Source organism: Sturnira hondurensis, unplaced genomic scaffold (genome assembly GCF_014824575.4).
Source record: "Sturnira hondurensis isolate 20B ecotype Veracruz unplaced genomic scaffold, ASM1482457v3 Scaffold0014854, whole genome shotgun sequence".
Classification (NCBI taxonomy): domain Eukaryota; kingdom Metazoa; phylum Chordata; class Mammalia; order Chiroptera; family Phyllostomidae; genus Sturnira; species Sturnira hondurensis.
Window position 1 is genome coordinate 3,385,705 of NW_028087485.1, and position 21,791 is coordinate 3,407,495.

Genomic DNA, 21,791 nt, shown 5'->3' on the forward strand with positions numbered 1-21,791 from the left:
ATAGTTCCTGAGTTAGTGCATAGTATTGTATCGATGACTCAGAGAGAGAGGCGAGGTGTCTTGCTACCCAGGAGCTGACAAACTGGGTGAGAGGAGACACCCCCATGGCGGTGACGTGAGTGGTGGGGGCTCATTTGTGATCAAGGGGGACAGTGGAGAAGGCGAGCAGAGGGGACTGAAGGCCCTGGGGAAGGCATTCGGTTGGGTTGGGATCCCATGGACTCGTGAGAAATGAATCCTGAAGGAGGTTTACTTAAATTTCTCCAGTGAAATGCAGATGATTCTTTTTCTTTTTTAAAGATGTTATTTATTTAGAGAGAGGGGAAGGGAGGGAGAAAGAGAGGGAGAAAAACATCAATGTGTGGTTGCCTCTCACGTGTCCCCTACTAAGAAACCTGGCCCGCAACCCAGGCATGTGCCCTGCCTGGGAATCAAACCAGTGACCCTTTGATTCACAAACCATTGCTCAGTCCACTGAGCCACACCAGCCAGAGTGCAGATAATTATTTCTGATGGAACAACCTAGTCAGGTTATCCAAGTTATCCAAGTTATCCGAGCCAGCTGAGGTTTTTCTTGGACTCTAAAGCAGCTGGCTTCACCGAAGCTTCCCTTTCCTCAGCCTGCAGCCTTTACGCAGTTCAGCACAAGAGGGCCGCGGGTGGGCCTGCTGGCGGGCCCTCCGGCTTGATCAGCCAGGAGCAGCTGGTGCGGAAGGCGGCCAGCCTGTGCTATCTGCTGTCTAACGAAGGCACCATCTCTCTTGTAAGTACCCGTTTTTAGTGTTGCCCGTTCCCTTTGCCCCAAGCATTTTTGTGAAACATCAGCCGTCTTTGTTTTTCTCTTAGGGAATTTATGCCCTGTTACCAAGGCTTTACATCAATTCTGCTGCTGGCCTCACTGCCCTCCAAAGCAGTGTGTCGTTTACTGCCTGGGTGTGGGGTGTGCTGTTGGGGTCACTGCTCCGGTGACCCCTTCGTGCCCCCATGACTGCGCCACCTTCTGCCTCAGTCAGGTCCAAGGTTACCGAGCTCTGATTACGCAGAAGGCGCTGGGTCAGAGGCTCGTAAATAATTAATGCGTCTGCTTGTGGGTGATAGAAACACAGAAGATAAGAGGCAGAAACAGCCTTTAAAAGCAGATGTGCTCAATCCTTTCGCACTTTGCAAATGGGGAAACTAAGGCCCAGCGGTACTGATGAGCATTTTATGTTGTTTTCAAGCACTTGTTGGCATTTATAATGAGGCATAATGAAGCAGCAGAGAGATATTTTTTCCTCAAAGTTACCAACACATAGAATTCATGTTTTATTTGAAGTCTAGTATTCTCTCCTACCTACTTGTATGAATGTGTCATGGGACATTTGTGGGTCTGAGCATCATGAGTACAGCTTTTCTCCATGGCGGCCTTTGCATGCGGCATATTGTGGTCCTTGCGGGGTGGGGAGCAGGGAGGGCAGGTAAGTCTCCCAAGGTTGCCTTTCTCCTTCTCCTGGGTCTTTTTGATTATTTTGCCATTGTCCTCATGCACCACCTTTGTGCACAACATTTACTCCGTGAGAGCTGTTGTGGAGAAGTTGTCTTGTAAAGGGAAAGAAGTAGGTGCTGGGGCCTGACCAACAGCCCAGGAGGCCTTGCTTCACTGGGGGAGGGGGAGAGACTGAGCTGGGAGCACCTCTGCAGGTGGTGCCACGTTGGGTGCTCTGCTGTGCAGGCGAACGAGGTCTCTGCGTGGCTTTTCCCATGAACGTGCATGTTTATCAGGGGGTTGTGCATCAGAAGTCTTAGGATGAGCCCGGGGGGAGCAAGGTAGGTTGAATCATGGAAGTATTTGGCAGCTACCTTGTACAGTGTTTTTCTGCTCTTAACAAAAGAAGTGCAGGACTCTGACATTGACAGTTATTTTTATTTACACTGTTGATTTAATCTTTGTATTTTTTCCCATCACTACTTGGTTCCCTTACTCTCCCTCCCTCCAGCAATCTCCACACTGTTGTCCATGTCAGTGGGTCCGTTTTCCTCTTCGCTCAATCCTTCCACCTCCTCGCCTCCCCCCAACCTTTGTTGTGGTCTGTTCTCCATCTATGAGCCTGTCCCCATTTTCCTTGTTGATTCAGCGTGTTCATTAGATTCCACGTGTGAGTGAAGTCATATGGTATTTGTCTTTCTCTGTCTGGCTTATTTCACTTGGCACAATGTTCTCCAGGTCCATCTGTGCTGTTGCAAAGGGTAAAATTTTTCTCCCCCCTTTTTTACAGCTGAGTAGTATTCCCTTATGTAAATGTCCCGTGGTTGTTTTATCCACTCATCTGCCGATGGACACGTGGGCTGCTTGCGTATCTTGGCGATTGTAAATAACACTGCAGTGTGTTGACATTGACATTAAAATGTCTTTTCTTTTCAGCCCTGCCAGACGTTTTACCAAATTTGCCATGAAGCAGTTGGCAGGTTTATCCAGTACGGCATCCTTATAGTGGCGGAGGTAAGAGAAATACCTTTTCTTTATTTGCCTTTGTTTAGTTTCTCATTCTTCATTTCCTTGTCTTTTTTACCAATTATTTTAACCAATGCAACAACCAGTTCTATAGTCAAGTCCAGATGAAGAGAAGAGAAAGACCAGAACAAGGGCAATAAACGTCCTCTGGGGCTATTTAATATTTTGGTTCCTTTCCTGCGACTGCTATTGTGTAAAACTTGCCGGACTCAGTTCCAGGCGTCCCGAAGTTGCTGTGTGACGGGATGTTTTATTGCTCAGGGTGCTTGTAGCTCGCAAGTACGCCTTTTTCTCTTTTGAGGTTTTGTTTTAATTGTGGTAAATTTAGCAGCATGGTTATGACCTGGGGAGTAAATGTCAGTGTAGAAAGGGTGCAGATATTCTTAATTGATGTGTCTGGTAGCTTTCCCCCAACTCTTTCTCTCCTCGCCGTTTCCTGAGTGGTTCTGCGTTAGGAAAGGGAAGTGGATTGACTATGACAAGGGCTAGACAGAAGAGGGTCGGGAAGGGAATGAGAGCTAACTGCTGGGCTGGGGCCCAGTTGGCAGGGGTGTGTGCGCCTGTGCATGGCGGCTCACTGCTGGTCATCTCGTTGGCACAGCAAGATGACCAGGAAGACATTGGCCCCGGTCTTGCTGAGCAGCAATGGGACAAGAAGCTCCCCGAACGTTTGTCTTGGAGAAGCGATGAAGAAGACGAAGACAGTGATTTCGGTGAGGAGCAGCGAGATTGCTACCTGAAGGTACTTTGGTGAAGAGTTCTGGTGGGCGTTACACTGATGAGTCGAGACTAAGGTTAACACTAGTTAGTGAGGCTCTGAGAAAGTGGGACTCTGGTGACTTAGTCACAGCTAAAGTGCCCACAAAGCAGCTGCGGTTCTTTCTGCCTGAATAAAGGCATGCAAGCTGTTTGAGTGGAATTAATACATTAAATTATGAGTATAATAAATGGGAAAGGACATAAGTGCAAATTCAGGAATGTGAATGTCCTGTTTGATGCCTTCATGACCCTCTCCCCAAAACGGACAGTTGCAGACCTGTGTGCACACCTGTACACACCTGTGCGCACACCTGCACACACCTGCACATACCTGCCTTCACTCCTAAAGAGGCAGTGTTTTTGTTTGGTCACCACCAAAGCAAGGCAGAGCCATCCAGCCACGGTGCAGAACTCAGCAGTCAGCTGTCACTGGCTGGCTGCTCTCTCAGAGCCTTCCCGGTCTTGCCATCCCTTCTAAAATTTCATGCATTGAGTTCTTTGCCTTCATTAATACAAATTCTATCACAGGAGGAAATTCAGATTTTTAAGTTTGATTGTCCCTGATTTAGAAAGATCAGTTTCGTCTAATTTGTAATTTTAGAGATTAATAATGATGACTGATCTTTTCTGAACACCTAAAGTGGATTACTTTTCCTGGAGTGGGATAACACCCCTAGTTTACACATGGGGTGATCTGGAGATCCCAAGTGACATTGAGGAGGTTTTTCCATTTGGGCTTTACTAGTTCCGGGACAGGGCAGTGACCTTGCTTGCCACACACCAGAGGAGCTTGTCTGAATATGCCTGTTTTGGGGGGACAACGAGAGCCTCTGCGTCACTACCACCACTCCCTTCCTCCGCTGGACTGTGGGTTGAAGGACAGCTGAGGGTGGCAGGAAGTGGGGACTAGGGAGGGCTGAGCTGAACTTGTGGTCTTGTCATGTGACCTTGCTGTACACTTGAGTGACTGTGGAGCCAGGCTTCCAGCCCTGTAGAGTCTAACCTTGGGACTGGCTCTTTTCAGTGATGACAATATGTCATAATTATATCATTCAAGTACGACAGTTTCTTCTAGCAATGAACACAAACCTCAGGGACTGTAAAAGTCAACGATTATGAAAAGGAATGCTTTTCAGAACCCATAGTCACTTCCGACAGGGGTTCTGTGCACACGGAGCATCAGGCTGCTTCTGGGCAGTGACAGTGAGATCTGTCTTCTGGAGTTACTGGGACCCCGAGAAGCTCCTCTGTCAGCGAGTCTTTTCTTCAGTCCCTTCTCCACGACTTGATCTCCACTCTTGCCCAGGTGAGCCAATCCAAGGAGCACCAGCAGTTCATCGCCTTCTTGCAGCGGCTGCTGGGCCCTCTGCTGGAGGCCTACAGCTCCGCCGCTGTCTTCATCCACAACTTCCGTGGCCCTGTTCCTGAGCCGGAATACCTGCAGAAGCTGCACAAATACCTCATCACCAGAACAGAGAGAAACATCGCCGTCTACGGTACGCATGCCTCTGGCTTCCTGTAAACTGATGATTGTTTGATTACCGGAATCTGCTCATTGTAGGAACTTGGGGGGGGCAGTTGCAAAATTATCCTGCTCTCTCACTCCATAGTCCCATTTCTGTGGGACTCATGGATGTTCTTGCATGTAGTTGTTTGTTTATTCTTGTTGTGTTGTAGTAGCCCCTTGTATAAATACCACATCTTACTGATTCCTTGTGACGTCGGTGGGTACTCGGGCTGTTTGCCGTTCAGAGCTACTATGAATGGTGCTGCTCAGCACATGTTTGAATGCGTCTCTGGGTGAACACACGTGCACGTTCTGTTGGGTGCATCTCTAGGAGCGGAACTGCCTGCTCACAGGGTGTGGTGGGTCCTGACAATGCTTCGCAGGTGGGGTAGCTATCAGTCTGCCGTTCCCCCCTCGGGGTCCGTTCGGCTGCTCCACGTCCTGGCCAACTCTGCATTGTCTGCTGAATAAGAGATGTGGTTGGCCTGGGGGCAGCATTGTATACAGTTATGGCTTAGAATCATAACTGTATAATCATTTGAATCACTGAATCATTAAACTTTGAATCATCTTTAGAGACAGAGAGCTCTAGAGACAGCTCTGTCTGAGACGTGTTGGCCTGATCTAGAGCCATATCTAGAGAGATCGCTATCTGAAGATCCAGGCAGATCTGGTCTGGACCTCCATCTAGCGATAGCGTCACCACACTGTATAGACGAGGAGACTGTTCGGGTCACAGAGCTGGTGAATGGGCACGCCTGGACTTAGAGCTCTCTGGCCTATAGACTGTGCGCTTTCTGGTTCCACTGCTGAGGGGACCAACTGCACCGTTTAAAAGGGTTCCCACACGTCCATCTGCCTCTCACAAAACCCCTGCAAGCCGGATGTTTTAGGTATTCCTCCCTCCCTCCCTCCCTCCCTCCCTCCCTCCCTCCCTCCCTCCCTTCCCTCCCTTTCCTCCTTATTCTTCTCTCCTTCTCTCTCTTTATTTTTTTAAAAGATGACACGGAAGGTTTAAAGAAGCAGCAAATCATTTGGGACCTCATAGGTCACCAACAGCAGCCACAGAGTCTGACCTCAGACTTGCTCTCATCCTCCTTGTAGTTTCCCCACTTTCCTGGGTGGGTTTGGGGGCTTACTAGGCCTACACGTTTGACAGATCTCATTCTTCTCTACAGCTGAGAGTGCCACGTACTGTCTCGTGAAGAACGCTCTGAAAATGTTCAAGGATCTTGGGGTAAGTGTCCACCACTCACAGTATGAAAGCCTGTGCTAGTTTCTGTTCTCTTCTATTTAGATCGAGTCTGTCTGAGCCCCTGTGTGCTGGGGTGGGGGGCACCCTCAGAGAAGCGGTTTCTGCTGGACTCACCATGGAGGCAATCCTGGGGACGGGTGGGGGCGTGTTGAAGGTGAGGCCCATCAGGACAGATTTCTTTGGCAGTTCCGGAATTTTGCTGGTTTTCACCTTCGTCCCCAAGCTGTTTGTGTGTAATGTTTGGACATGTTCCTGCAGCCTGGAGGGGATGTTAACTCTGCCGCATGACTCTCAGTTATTTCGTTGTATTTATCGGTATTGTGAGAAGCATCACAGCTATCCTTGAGTTCCACGCAGGACGTGTGCTCCGTGGAGCCGCACTGGCCTTTGTCAGGGGCTGTGTGTGACTTAACTCTGACACGCATTGTGGAGTATGCGCACCGGCTGCATCCCACTGAAAACAGCACCACCCCCACCCACGACTGCCCACCCGACACTCACAGACATGCACAGTGCCTGCTCTCAAAGCCAGGATAGGGGTTTGTACGCCTTCCTGCTTCCGGGAGGTCCAGGACACAGGCCAGAGTTGGTGACGGAGATGTCCCCTTTTTTGGTGCGTTTTAATTTAATCCAAACTTTCTCTCTAGGTTTTCAAGGAAACCAAACAAAAGCGAGTGTGTATTTTAGAACTCAGTAACACTTTCCTACCTCAGTGCAACCGGCAAAAACTCCTCGAGTATCTGCTGAGTTTTGTGATGCTGTAGGGAACGCCGGCACCTCTAGCAGGCGAAGGGCGCAGACGACCCGGCGCAGGCTCCGGCCCTGCGGGAAAGTGGAAGGTGCTGCCCTGTCTCGACATGACCTCCTGGAAGACAAGTGCCTTCTCCCTCCAGGGATCTGTGAGCCCCCGAGACGGCACGGCAGCCTGCGGGCGACGCTGCGCGGCCCTCAGCCTTCACCTGCGATTCCTAATCAGTAGGTTACAAAATGAAATCTCAAAAATGATTTTGGAGTTTATGAAACTCTTATGTTTTAAGTGTAACTGTTAAGGACTCATTCCTGTGAAGGACAAAAAACGCATTTGTATTCTGAACGGACTCTGGTGTGGCAGACTTGATGCTGTTGGGGGATTCGCTGGCGTGTTCTCTCCCTAACTGCTGAGCTTCCTTTAGAAATAATCAAGTCATCCATTTACTGTTCCCCTCCCCCCCCCGCCCCGGTTTTGTCTTTGTCCACAGAAGGTACATTTCACACGGGAACACCCTCCCTCCCAACGTGCTTCACGAAAGATTGGGCCGGCACACTTCACACCCAGGCGTTGCGCTGTGCTGCCCTTGCAGTCAGGTTCAGAAAGTGTTTGATGAACTACATGAAAACCCAGTGTTTGATTAGGTCAGGGACAGAGGTGATGTGCTGGACATCTAACACCAGGAAGTACGTTTGGCTGGCAAGATTCAAGGTGAACTTGGCCAGAAAACTGACTTGGAAACATTTTGCTCATATGAAAAAGTACCATTGAGTTTTCTTCACTGACCAGCAAGTATTTAGGGATGACTGCTGTTTCATGTCTATTTCCTCTCCCACCCCTCGGGTGGTGCCTGCCTCGCACAGGTACAGCTGTTCTTTGGAGACCCTCCAGCCAGGTGACAGCCGTCTGACTCCGCTGGCTCGGCCTGATGGGCTGTGGGCAGGAAGTGCCCCGGCGGCCGGTGGCCGGCCCAGGGCTCTGCTGTGTGCACACAGGCTGTGCACGGAGCCCAGTCCAGGTGACTGGCACCCACGTGCGGTGGGCAGCACTGGCAGTGGCCCTGCTGACTGGGGAGTCATCAGGCATTTATGGATCTTCAGCTTTTAGGAAAAGTCATGGCCCTTTAAAAATTTAGAGGGATTATATGCCTCAACTCCGATGCCACCTAGTGGTGGGTCATTGTGAAAGCCTGTCTGTTTGTAATAGGCAGGTGCCTTGTTTCGAGTGGGGAGCGTAAGTGTTAGCTAAGTATGGTAATTGTGATTTTCCTAAGGATCATGTGATAGCAAAACGTTTCCCAGCAGCTCACTGTTCCTTCTCTCCATGGTATTATGGAACAAGGAACTTTTTCTAATGAATATTGCATCTCGTCTTTGAATTTAATATAAAACGACTGAGAATGAAGTTTGTACTTTCATAAGCTTGTATTTTAAACACTAACCGTATTTCGTGAATATTCTGTATACAGGGGGGAGGGCAGGACACTGACTGATTTTTCACTTTGTCTAAAATAATCTCGTTGGAAACTCGTAGCAATAACGAGCCGGTGGTGGCCTCCCGCCCCTCGGGGATCCCCCGCTGGGGGCATATTCCTTCCTGAGGGGGATGCCTGCACCATGAAGCCAAGGTCATTGTTGCCAAGGCTCCGGTGTGGCGTGGGGTCGCCACCTTGTAGCATTTCATTTCACTAACTGGGGGTGCTGGGTTTGGGGAGGCGCAGGGAGGCTTACCTGCCCCACCTGTGTGTTATCTAGGCCAGCAAGCATTTCACTAGTCTCTTTTATTCATCCCCTGAACGAAAGATCCAGGAGTCCTCGGACTGGCTCTCGGCCCTCTGGGACGTCCGGGTTGGGACTGACTTCCTTGTGGACACTGCTGCCCTGCTTGTGACTTCTGAAAGCTGCTGCCTGGCCAGGCCCAGCAGGGGGCAGCAGTTTCTCTGGCTGTATCTCCCCTCCTGGGTGGTTTGTTTTCTAGAACCCTAATCAGATGCTTTGAGGAATGCCACCTGTGATCCCCTTGCTCTCTAGCCACTCAACTCACTGTGAGACTAAATATGCATGCTTTTTTGTAATTAACTGGTGCTTTGAAAACCTTTTTTAAGGAAGAAAAATCCCAACCAAAGGTACGCTCACCCAGACAAGCTGGCCCCTGAGTGAATGTTCCCACAACTCATCCTCAGTGCCTCGTTACCGAGAACGTGCACGGCATCACAGTAAGGCTTCCAGGTAGCAGTTTTGCTGCAGAGGTTTATTTTCATTGTTTTCCAAAAGCGAATGGCTTTCATGTAAGATTAAGTAAACAAATTAGGTGCTTGTAAATAATGTATTACAGTTTACTTTATTGCATTTCTCTAAAACCGAAATGCATGCCTTCTAGGGAAAGACTGTGAGTCAAGTTAAAAAAACAAACAAACAAACAAAAAACTCAATAATAAACAGTAGGAAACTGCACTCCTTCCGAATGAGAATGTCCGGAGTAATTCAGAAGAGGGGAAGGAATTTTTTGCTCTCTTAAATTTTAAGGGAAACACAGGGGAAGAGCTAGTGTGGAATCATCCAGCCAGGAAAGGAAGTTTAACTGTGAGCCAGCCCTCTCAGAGCAGGAAGTCTCTCGAAGCCCTGAAGGTGAAGGAGAAACTGCCCCGGGAATCACAGTGAATGTCAGCTTGGAGGTGGGATTCCTGGTCCCCTGGGCGGGCCAGGGGCGAAAAGGGGGAAGTATTTCCTGTGATTCCCGGTGCAGTTCGAGGGCGCTGTGCGAGGTCCACGGCTATCCTGTGGAAGAAAGTGTCACTGGTAACGCAAGTGTGGACATGGATCCTCTTTCCGAGACCCCGCGCAGTGCAGCGCAGCTGGGCTCTGGTCTGCGAGGACTGCGCCTGTTCAACCCAGCATTTCCAAAGCGTCACCCAGGGCCTCTTCCCGCTCTGGGGCTTCAGTGCACCTCTCGCTAGGTTCTCTCGGGTAGGTGTTAAGGTGGCACTAAGGCCGGATCTGCTTGAATTTTGCACAAATGTTGACATTGGACGGCTGTGCGCTTCCTGCCCCCTCGGGACAGCGAGTGCCGAGAACAGCAGGATGGGGGTTCGAGCCTCTCCTTTGACGGGAAGGGCGGCCACCGGCCATCCAGATTCTTTCACTAAAAGTAGCAAAATTAACACAGAGATTAATTGGGGCGGGTGATTAAGATTTTTATTCCGACATAGAAAAAATATCGCACAATTGAATGTACAATAGATTCTTATCGACAGATGGTTCTAGTGTTGAGCAGCGACAGGACCTATTACTGAAGTTTATGAGACTTAATTTGGAACGTACATCTGTTTTTTAAAACACTCTTTTTAGGAACTCGAGACTTGGCAGCTGGCATTTGAGTTTAATACAAACTAATGACTGCATTTTGACTTTATTTCTAAACATGTAAAGCCCAGAAATGCCTTGATGGAAGGTGTTAAACTATTTGCCTGTTGTACAGAGAAACATTAAAACTGTGTGAAAACTTACTTTTGCCTGAAATAACACAGTGTGATTTTGTGAGCGGCACTTATTTGGAAACCTTGATCGATTTTTATGCCTGTTCATATATTGTAAGAAGCACAGAATTGTAGTTTTATTTTAATAAACCAAAAAAGTGAATATATTCCTGATGTCTTGCATTTCTGATTAAGTTTCCTACACCATTCATTATATAAACAGTTGTTCTTCTATGACTTTACGTGGAACTTTAGTACAATGCCTATGAGAAACAATCTTACGTACACATCTACGTAAGAACGTGCAGAGTCTGATTTCACTGTTGACGCGGAGCTCTCGAGGTGTGCCCGGGCATTTGCAGAGGCAGCTAACCCGCATCTCAGTCCCGCTCTCCATCGCGAAAGCTCGTGTCACACATGGGTTCTCTGGGTGTCCGTGAGACTTCCTTTCCACTTGGTGCTTCTGTCATATTTCCATGTATTCAGTTTATGGAAGTATGTACCGAAGTGTTTGATTTTCCCTACTAATACATAATAGCTGCTCAAAAGTAGTAGTTTATTTTTGATAAAGAAGGCAAGTGTGAAAGCACTGTTATCTGCAGATCCTTAAAAAGCCCTCAGGTGCAGCCTGCGTTCAAGTGTGCACTGTCTGCAAGGGGTGCTCCCTGCCTGCCCCGCGGTGCCCTGCGTGGCCTCCGGGTGCAGGGGACCCTGACACCCAAGACACCCCGTCTGTTCTCTGCAGGCCTCTCTGCCTGAATTTTGTACCTGAACTTCCAATTTTCTCTGGGAGCCACCATTGCCAAGACTGTGCCCTTGCGCTTTGGTGCATTTTTTCTTTCTTTCACGTCAGCAACTTTTGCTGCCCCTGAATGTGACCTTCACTTATCACAGCAAAATTATAATTTTACCACCACTCTCTCTAAGTAGAATGAATTTTGAAGCCTCATCTCTCTTTTTTAAAAAATATATTGATTGATTGATTTCAGAGAGAAACATTGGTCGATTGCCTCCTGTATGCACCCTGACCGGGATGGAACCCACAACCTAGGCACGTGCCCTGACCTGGAATTGCAGCCGTGACCTCTCAGTTTAGAGTACGAGGCTCCAACCAACTGAGCCACAGCCACCAGAGCTGAAACCTAACCTCTTGATAGCTCACTGATTTCAGGCTTCCCTTTTTTAACGCTTTGCAGTCTGTCTTGCACACGTGCATTTAGACCACTCTGATGTTCGCCTGTGACAAACACAAAGGCGTCTTCTTGGCTGTGGTCCCCACACCGGTGGTATCCAGCCCACGGCCAGGCCTCACCCTGAGGCTGCCCCTGCTCCTTCGGTCCCCGCAGCTCTCGTCTCTACTCCCCCCATGACTTCATTCTGCTCCCCCTCTGCCTGGTCTCCTGTCCCTCACCAGGTGGTTCTGGTGGTTTTGCTGGATCCTGTATTAAGTAAATTTTTGTCTGAAATTTGTATTTATTATATGAAACCCCCCAATTTTTCATACTGGTGCAACAAGCTATGGATCATGTGAACTGGTTCTCTGGGCCATTTCTATCTTGTCAGCTGCCCGTTCCCACCTTCTGACCCAGGACAAGGAGGTTAACGAAAGGGTCCAGGTGCTCCTCCCAGGAGCCGGAGGCAACACAGTGTTGGGGCAGGTTGACCTTGACGGTGCTTCTGTGAGTGAAGCCAGTCTTGGGGGAGGACTCCTGGGGCACACTGAACCGTGCAATACTCATCTGACTTGGCCTTTGATGCCCGGCTCATGGCCTTCCCTGCTCATATCGAGGAGAGCATATGTCAAAACACGGCAGGACCGCCACGCCAGTGGGCTTGTACTAGAGTAAAAGCTACCTAAGCCTTGAAGTGAGTAGAATACGTGAGTGAACAAAGCCAGTTTCCAGCCTTCTGGGGAAACACCTTGCCACTTCCTATTATAGTTGAAAATTAGGAGGAATAGAACCACCCCGAAACACCTGCGGAAAGTCCTCAGCCCACAAAGCTGAGATGAAGAACTTGGTGTGAGGTGACTGCGTAAGAACCTTTCTCCTCGCTTCTTTCTCGGGTATTTATTAATGGGCTGGTCCTGCACCTAGATCCTTGTTTGCCTGCAGCAGTCCCTTTACAGGCAGTAAAAATGCTCCCTTTAGCTGTCGAAAGAGTCTAGTTCGGATAATAGAATACACACACACACACACACACACACATGCACACACTCTTGTGTTTGTCACCTGAGGACTTTAACCACCGTCCAATTTACTTATAAGGAAATGTTTACAAACACCTAACTGTGGCTTCTTCCATCTCAGCACTTACGGGGGACATCAGGGAAACAGTCCAGGTGTTCCCCAAGGAATGTCTCCACTGTACGGAGTCCCCGAGAGCCCATCTCCAGTCCTTTTGGAAGAGTTGAGGCCAAATTCACGTGCTTCATTATTTCTCCATTGTTGCAATGGTGAGCAAAACCTCCCCACTCCTATTTGCTTGACTGCCGTGCATGGTTGGGGAGAGCTGCCCGTCTCCCTCATCAGGGGACAGTGGGATAGCCATGGTGAGGGATCGCATGCGGCTGCTCTCGGTGGCCCAGAGGCTCTGAAACCTCTGGCGCTGGAGCAGCAGCATCTGCTCTACCTGGGAACTTGCCGAAAAAGCAAGCTCTTCAGACCCCGCCCCGGTGGCGCGCACACCGCTGTCACAAGCCCCTGGTGATGTAATGCACACGCAGTGTGAGAGCCTCTGCTCCAGACACGTCGCCTTGGCGAACACTGGGTTCCACAGCTCTGCACAACGTGCCCAGGAAGTGACAACACCGGAGGGGGGTGAGTAATCAACACCTTTTCCAAACTGGCTTCTTCTCCGGGAAGCATTCACGCCACCAAGCGAACTTGACCAGAATGGGCTTTGAGATAAGGGTGCTTGGACCCCCTAGGAATGTCGAGATGGCTCCACACAGGAATGTGGTGGTCCTGACCCTTGTCATTGCTTAGCCATCTGTGCAGATGACACAGTAGCTCCTGGTGGGTGACTTGTCATACGGGCGCTTCTCAGCCCTCGATCTAGGACAAGAAAGACCAGCTCAAGTTTAATTCTGTGTGTTTTATGTAGACTTCTTTAAACAAATTAAAGGGCTACATAAAGGAACAGAGCAGGACGGGCCTGGAGGTTGGCGGTGGGGGGCGGGGCCAGCGCACGTGCGAGCGGACTCTGGACCTATCACGCCACCTCAGTGAACTCCTCTGTGGGGAGGGCCTCACGAGGGATTTTTGAAGGAGCAATTACATGGAACAAATGTGTTTTGCACGTGTGAGTGACAAGCCCGGGGTATTTGGTTTTCACTGTTTCCTATTCCGGACAGAACATTTCGCTCTGAGAGTGGCATTACGTCTCCTAGTAGCCAGCCCTCAGGGGTGGCTACCCTTCTCCTTGTGCACACTCGGCGGTAACAGTCCAAACGGAATCTGAACAAATAAGCACAACGTCGGGCTCCCATCCAGTGAGGCAGAGATGATCCACGTGTTCGGAGTGGAACTCGGAAAATCACAGAATGTGGTGCAACTCCCGGGAAGTTAATTGGTTCCGGCAAAGCAATGTGCTAGTCGTGCTCACACCCGGGACATATTTGTGCGTATAGAGTTAGGCATTCACTGGATGACTCTTGTCTGTGTCCTGACCAGGGATCGAACCTGCAACCTTGTCATATGGGGAAGATACTGTAACCCACTGGACACTTGGCCTGGGCTGCTACAAAATAATTTCAAAGGCTGAAATGCATTATTCAATGTAAGAGCCTGGCCAATCTTCAGTAATACGAGATTTATAAAGTCTGTAAGTTAGAGTTAGTAACTGGTTATATGACTTTGGGCAAACACTTGATTTTTCCCATTTGTATATTGGGACAAAAAAAATAAAAAATCCCACATCTATCCCCGGAGTATCGGGAAACCCAACTGAGCCTGTGGGTGGTGCTTGGAAAGTGTTATTTGTTCTCTGAGTGTAAAGACAACTCTGATCGTGGTGCTGAGTTTTTCCGGCAGAGCCCTTGCAGGAGATTCTGTGGGGCCCAGGACTGCCCGCACCCCTTGTCTGCCTGTTTCTGACCAGGCTCACTGTTGAACTCTAGGCTTACTTCAGACCACACACCTGCCTCGTTTGGGAACTTTGAATCATCAAAGAAATGAAGTTAACCCATAAGATGCCAGAGGATCTTTCTAAAACTTACAACTGCAGTAATTTTTTAGCTTTTGTTAAAACGAGGCCTGCATTTTACATGGAACAATGGTTTGGTAACAAACAGAGGTCCTTCCCATAGGGCGTGGGCCTGGTAATTAGCTAGTTTCCCCTGTCCCACTTGTCCTCTGGCACCCAGGCCTAGGGTCACGGGGTCATGGAAACATTGGGCTTGCACTGTTTTGTTTATAGTTTTCAAAATAGAGAGCAATAGTTTAAAATACACGTCTTTGTTTCAAACAGACCAGAAAGCCACTGAGGCCTCAGTCGGGCAGGTTGTGGTTTGAGGGGAGAGTGAAGTAGCGCATACGGAGCACGAACGAATTGCCGGCTGCTGAGCCGGTGGCCGGGGCAGACCAGCCAGCCACTCCCCATGTTACAGATGAGGCCAAGGAGGTGTGAAAGTCTTGGCAAACACCTCAAGATTTTTAAGGGAAGCATGACCAGCTTGGCCCTCAAACCCCTGCACTTTCCACCGGACACTGGGGTTTCCTTGACCTCGAGCTCCTTCCAGAGTGTTTGGAGTTCAGGATCTGGGTGTGGTAAGTTGCCATGGTCACCACATTTGGGGCTGGGGTAGGGATGAAGGTGGAGGGAAAAATAAGAAGGGGGTGTGATGCCCTAGGCAGTGGGCACTTTCCATTACCCCTATTATTTAAAGCCCGCCTCCCGAGACTCACGTGTCTGCCCCAGGAGCTAAACCTGCCCAATCAGGACAAAGCGGCCACAGCTGCTGGGTGAGGGGAAGCCAGCACTGGTGTGTAGGTCGATGGATGGGACTGGGGCCTCTGGATGGCGAATCGAGGGCCGCCGTGCCTTGGAAGTCAGGGGTGAGTTTATTTTCATGGCTTTCTTAGGACACAGGGCCCCACACTGCCAACACACTAGAGTGTGGACAGGTAGGTCCCACGCCGCAGACTGGGGTGTTTGGGTTAAGTGCCTCGGTGACAAGACTGCAGCTGAGGGGCTTACTGCTTTGTGATCGGTGCCTACAATCCGGGCGGAGGCTGCTTGGGTGCGGGTCCCACCTCTGCACTCGCCAGCTCTTGATGAGCTGCCTCCGCATTACAGGGAATACGCCGAAGTAATGAACGCTCATGACGCACGTAGCGCCAAGCCTGGGACACAGTGAGCGCTTTGTAAATGTTAGTGCTGCTTCGAGCCTGCGTCTTTTTCCCAACTCAGAGAAGTTCCCTCAGGACCCTATGCTTTTTCTGCCTCCACCTGACCCCTCTCCCTCGGCCAGGGTTTCTGGAATTCGCTGACAGATGCTGCAGCGGCAGCCGCGTTCAGGAGGAGTGCTTTGTGTCCCTCGGCCTCCTCAGTCCTCCTGAGGTCTTGAAATTTCAGAGCCAGTTTGCTGGAATATGGCCCCACGTGCCCCAGGACGCAGGGTGTGGCCACACCGCACATTCCAGATGTGTCCACCAGGTGGCGCTAGAACTCCACCCAGGGCTCCGAGACCCAGGGCTGATGAAAAGTTTGGAACCGCCCAGACCAGGGGACTAAAGTGTGCTTCCTGGAAGGGCCTCAGGATGCTCCCTAACAATGGCTTCACGGACACATGAGACCTCAGGGTGGATCCTCCAAGTGTAGGAGAGGGAAGGGAAGAGCCAGGAGTGGGGCTGGTGAGAATTAAGGGGCAGCCGTGGAGCCCCAGGTCCCCAATCCTCCCCCAGTCTCTATTTCCTGTCTGCTGTCAGGCTAGAACAGAGATAGGAGTTGACAGGGCCCGGGCAGCCTCTGTCTAGGTCTCACTTCTGTGGGTCTCACTTGCCTCTGCCCATTGCCTTGTGCTGGTCCAGGCCTGGCCGCTTTGTCCCTCCCCCTGGGATGACGAGGTGAGCTCCCCTCAGGCCCCCCCAACCCACTCTGCCTGGCAGTCCTGAGCCCTTCAAGATGACCTGTCCTTTCTTGGCCGTACCACTCAGGGTTTCCCAGAATCACCCTCCTTCCCTCCTCTGTGCCTTTGCCTCTGCCGTCTGTCACCCGGAAGTGGTTGCTCCTTCTTCTGAGCTCTCATTCCACAGTCCTGTTCATTCACTCACTGCAGTATTCATTGAGTGCCTACTGTGTGCAGCCGGGGGCTGGAGGCACGAGGGGGAACTTTACTGACAACCCGCCCCTCCTACAGCTGAGGTTCTAGGTGGTGAGACAGTCTCAGGGGCAGGTGGGAGTGTGCACAGAATGCTGGCTGTGGTGGGTGCAGCGCCTGACCCCAGGGGGCTGTGGGTGCATGACTGTGGGGTGTGGGCCGGGCCAGTCTTCTCCCAGAAAGTTGATTTCAGCTTAGAGCCTGAAGGTGGAGGAAGAGCCAGCTTGGCAAAGGGGGCCAGGAAGTGTGGTCGTTCCTGCAGAGGTGACAGACGGTCTCTTTCCCTACTGGACTGGAGAGAAGCTGGAGAGAGGCTGGGACCCAGCAGCGGAGCCCAGAGGGTGCCAGGGCAGGAGCAGGGAAGCCATGATGGGGAGATCATCGGGGTCAGCCCTTTGAAGGGTATTGCTGCCTGGGGGGAAGGGGAAGAAAGGAAGCTGCAGGGCAGAGAGAGCCAGTGGCATTTGGGTCAGGGCTGGGGAGGTGGATGGATTTGGGTATGTTCTGGAGATGGAGGGCAGGTCTTTTTATCACAAAGAGATGGGGTCCAGAGTCACAAAATGAATACCAATTTCAATGGCAAAGGGTGGGGGGTGGGGCACTGAGCAAGCCAGTTCTGTGTGGGTGCAGGAGGAGCAGTGTGGCGGGGACAATTGAGTTGACACTTAATGAATGGGCCCACAGCTCCTTGAGGGCAGGGACTATGCTTGGTTAACAAAGCCATCCCTGAAATGCATCTCCTGGGGCGGCCTCCCTTTGGCAAAACCTGCATAAGGATTTGACACCGTTGGACATATGGGCAGCCATGGGACTGAAGCAGGCCCCCGTGCTGCCTGCCACCTGCTGTCCCAGGAGCCCTTTGGGAGGCCGGCAGGGGTTGCAGGGTGTGTGGGGGACGCGGTGGGCCATGGCTCTCCTTCCATCCGCTCTCCTCCTTTGCTTCCCTCGGCACCTGGGACTCTACGCCCAATTGGCCCCCTGCTATTCCTGAGGCAGTGAGCTCGGATCCTTCTTCCCTCCCTTCATGGCTCTTCTGCTTTCTCTTCTGCAAAGGGGGGTGCTGAGGGTGGGCTTACCTTGCAGAAGGGGAGAATGGGTGCCTCCTGTGCAACCCAGAAATGCCTCTGGGAAGCCTCTACACATCTGCACTCCACTCCCAGCCAACTTTGCCAGCTGTAAAATCACTCTCTCCTGGTCAGGCCACCCTATTAAGTCTTCCTTACAGTGTAACCGTTGTGCCTTAGTAAAGCTGAGATCCCAGGGCAAACTGGGAAAGGCTGTGGGGAGAATGTGTAACTTTGTGTCTGGATTTGTGGGAAGATGGGGAACGGCTGAGGAGGGGTTGGGGGAGCCATCCCCGCTGTCCCCGCCCCCCAAGCAGGTCTGAAACCTGGAGGGTGCAGGTGGAGTCCAAGACCCAGGGCCCTTCTGTCCACTAGAGGGCACCTGCACCTCCCGTGCACCTGGAGGGCTGGTGCCGGCTTCCCTGGTGCTGATAGTGGGAAACAGTCGTTGTGTCTCAGAAAACACAGAAATACTGTGGTACCTGAAACCGGTGCCTCACACTGCCCCCCCCCGCCCCCCCCGCCCCCCCGCCGCGTACCCTTTCCTCCCCTCTGCTGCTCAAATGGGGGGCTGCTGTTTCCTTGGACATCTCACAGCTCTGGCCCCACCACGGTGTGACTTTGGGGAGCAGGGACCCCAAGCCAGGGCCCCTGGGACTTTGGTCTGCCATGATGGACATCAGAGGGGCTCCCAGAGCCAGCCCCCCGTGTGTGCAGTCCGGTCCACCTGCCCTGGAGGCTGTCGGTGCCCACGGCCCCCTCTCTGGGTAGTGAGTTTCCTGGGAATGGGAGCCCGCCCTTCAGGGCCCAGCTGGATCCTGCACTCAGAGCTCATCACATCTCCTGCACCCGGGCGGGCGCCTACCGCGCATCAGCTCCTGGGGAACCGCTGGATGAGGCTGTGGTGCCGGGGGCAGTGAGTGGGTGAGAAGGCGGTGCAGGCCCAGGGCTCAGCTGCTCTGCAGAATGGGCTCCGCAGCGGGGGACACTGCATGAGCCGCAGGAAAAGGAGGAAGGGGAGGAGGAGGAGGCAGGGGAGGGTGGTGAGCCGCTATGGGAGCAACGAGGGGGATTCTGACCGGCAGAGAGGCCCTGCTTCCAGCAGAGGGTTTGGTGCTGTTCCAGCTCCCACCCGGGATGAGGTCTCCGCTCCTGGCAGGCACGGTCCACTCCCCCAGGCTGCTCCGGCCCAGCCCGGGGAACGTTTTCCTTATTCCGCCCTGACCTTCAGTCATTGGGCCAAACTCTCTGGAAGGGCTGTGGAGACTGGCCATTCCAGGCCGAAGGCCGCGCGTTCCCTCTGCCCGAAGTCCCTGATGGCTGCAGGCACAGGGCGCGCTTCTGCAGGGTCTTGGCTGCTTGTGATCCTCACCGGCAGCATCTCCGAAAGTTGCCCTCCAGGTCTGGTCTGGGTGCGCCACCCGACTAATAACGGGGGGTACAGGCACGTGGACCTGGCGAAGTTTTCTTCTCCCAGCAGATTCATCTTCTGTTCCGGCTGCGGAAGCTGCTTGTTTGGGGGTCTCCAGCAGCCGTTTCCCCTGTCTGAAATAGTCCCTCATTGGTTTTTCAGTGTAATGGGCTTGTTTGGGTGTTGAAATATTTGGTTGTAAATGCCACCAGTGCGTGCTTCCTATCGTCACAAGGGCCTCCATGCTGGGCCTTGTGCTACACATGAGGGGATGGAAAGGAGGGCGAGCCAGAGCCCTGGGGGTGGGGAAGATTCTAGTGGTGCCGATGGATAGCGGGGTCTCATTGCAAACATGGGTACCCCAGAAACTGGGAGGCCAGACTTCAACAGCCAGACTTCTGTCCATTCTGTTTGACAGTGTGACTGTTAGTGCAACTGTACAGAAGAGGAGAGGCACAGAGAGGTTGAGATTCCTGCCCAGGGCCACACAGCAAAGTAGAGAGACAAAGGAAGGCTCGGAAGGCAGGTTTCTGCACCCCTGAATGAATCCTCAAGAGTTCTCTCTGCAAAATGGAATGCTGCAGGGTTGGTGGCTCAGAGTTCACTTATTCAGTGGGTCAAATAATTTTCTGAGTGCTGAGGACAGCTCAGAGTCTAATGGGAGGTGCAGACAAGTCAGTAGGCCGTTACAACATAAGGGTGATGGGGGCACCAGAGTGGTGAGCCGGGGGAGGGGGTCAGGGTGACTGAGAGGAAGAACTCCCTCTGCCAAGTGGGGTGGCAAGCAAGCCTTCTTAGAGGGCGCGAAAAATAGTTGAGTCCTGTGGGAGCATGATTCAGTAATTTGATGCTCTGTTGAAAATATCCCTAGAGAAACACACTAAATGCAACCAAACAAATAAATAGCAGGAATCCCTGAGAGTGGCGGAGCGCTTACAGAGGACCAGTCCCTGCAAGGCAGGAGTCCTCACCCAGGGGGCACTGGCTTCAGGAACTGGCTGGGGCCCCAGCTGGTCAGTGGCAGAGCTGAGGGTCTGCTGGCCAGAGGGCTTTTGATTAAAAAAAAATTCTGTTCATCACGGAACACCCCAAACGCATGCAGCAGGGGAAAGAATCACATCACACAACCCCAGCTCCATCACCCAGCTTCGACCGTTGCTGCCCGCAACAGTGTGAGCCGAACACTCCTCTCTGCTCTCCACCCGCCCCTTTTGGGTGACTCCAGAGTTGGTCCCTGACACCCCAGCACTTTGTCCCGGAAGATTGCATCAGGCAGCGGTAAAGGATGCTGACTCTTTTCAAACACACAGTCACAACCTCGTTATCGCCTGTGAAAACATCAGCCGTCGTCCTTCTCATCAGGGTTTGAACGACGTTCAGTTGCCTCAGTGTCTTTTTAAACAGTTGCTTTGCTCAGGTCGGGGTCCCAGTAAGAGCCATGCGTTGCGCGCAGTCAACGCCCCGGTGTCTCTTCTGAGCTGCGCGTCTTCTCCCCTTCTTTTTCTCCTCCGTGCAGTGTGTTGGTTTCAGACATCCGGCCACTTGTTCTGCGGTCTCCCCACCAGGCTCCTGCTGTTGGCACCCCGGGCTGCTGCATGTCGCCTTCCTCCGTCCCTGTATTTCTCATCAGCTGGAACTTGGATCTGGAGGCCTCATCTGACTCCGGTTCAGCGTTTGCCATGCTCTTAGTCTTACAGCACACAATCAATAGGCAGCCTGCCAAGCGGTGTGTGTGCGTGTGTGTGTTCCCAAGTGCACACGCATGCGTGCAAGCCTATGGGCCGTTCTCTCCCCTCTTTGCCCACTTCCCAGAAACCACTGCTTTCAATGGCCAGAAGCTCCTCCCGAGTTTACAAATCTGCTTCAAGGCTACTTGTGGAAGAGTAGGCAAGGGGAAAACAGAAATGTCCCCTTCTCTGCCCCGGCTGGTGTGGCTCAGTGGATTGAGCTCCAGCCTGTGAACCAAAGCGTTGCCGGTTCAATTCCCAATTAGGGCCCATGCCTGAGTTGTGGGCCAGGTCCCCAGTTGGGGCACGTGAGAGGCAACCACACATTGATGTTTCTCTCCCTGTCTTTCTTCCTCCCTTTGTCTAAAAATACATAAATAAAACATGAAAAAAAAGAAGTGTCCCCTTCTCCAACCCAGTCCCCTGCCTCAAAGACTTCATCTTTTTGATGTCTGCCCTCCAGTTTCTTCCCTGCCTCCTTCTGGTGCCCATATTTGGACTTGGGCTCCCCAGGATATCCGGCACCATCGCTCCGTCCAAGCCGAGACGTTAGACGCGAGCTCTGCTTTGGTCCAAAGGTGCTGTGGGCTGATGGGACAGGCTGATGTGCAACCTGCTGTGACAGTGATCCACCCAAGCAGCCCCCAGCGGTCCCCAGGGATGCCCTGGAAACACAGGAGGGGGGCCACGGAGGGTCTGGGAGTCAGGTCTGCTCTCCGCCCCTCCTACTGGATGGGAACCGTTCCCCAAGCCGGAGGCTGAGCCCCGAGGTGTCAGCTGCAGAGCGGGGGAGGGGGCCTTGTCTCCTCATGTCAGATCCCTATTCTGGCAGCAGAACCCTCTGCTCTGTGAGCCACCCATTGATGCAGGGATCAGGGAAGAAATACCTGTGGGGTTGTTTCATCCCCTCAAAGTGTGGGTGGTCGGTGGCCAGCCACCCAGGTGTCCAAACAACAGGAGGCATTCTTGACCCCTCTCCTTTGTCACTCACATTCAATCCGTGCCCAACCGTGTCAACCCCACCTCCCAAAC

At 52.0% G+C, this 21,791-nt stretch overlaps 1 protein-coding gene across 4 annotated transcripts in view; it reads left to right on the forward strand.

Moving 5' to 3' along the window:
* GPAM (glycerol-3-phosphate acyltransferase, mitochondrial) overlaps positions 1-10,402 on the forward strand; it is a 58,310-nt gene extending 47,908 nt beyond the window's left edge. For all 4 annotated transcript variants that reach the window (XM_037063944.1, XM_037063946.1, XM_037063948.1 and 1 more), the window contains exons 16-21: positions 621-763; positions 2,402-2,479; positions 3,093-3,233; positions 4,557-4,746; positions 5,936-5,994; positions 6,660-10,402. In XM_037063944.1, coding sequence (XP_036919839.1) covers positions 621-763; positions 2,402-2,479; positions 3,093-3,233; positions 4,557-4,746; positions 5,936-5,994; positions 6,660-6,776 — 728 coding nt within the window. In that variant the 3' untranslated portion in view covers positions 6,777-10,402. The remainder of the gene's footprint in view (positions 1-620; positions 764-2,401; positions 2,480-3,092; positions 3,234-4,556; positions 4,747-5,935; positions 5,995-6,659) is intronic.
* The last annotated feature ends 11,389 nt before the right edge of the window (positions 10,403-21,791 follow it).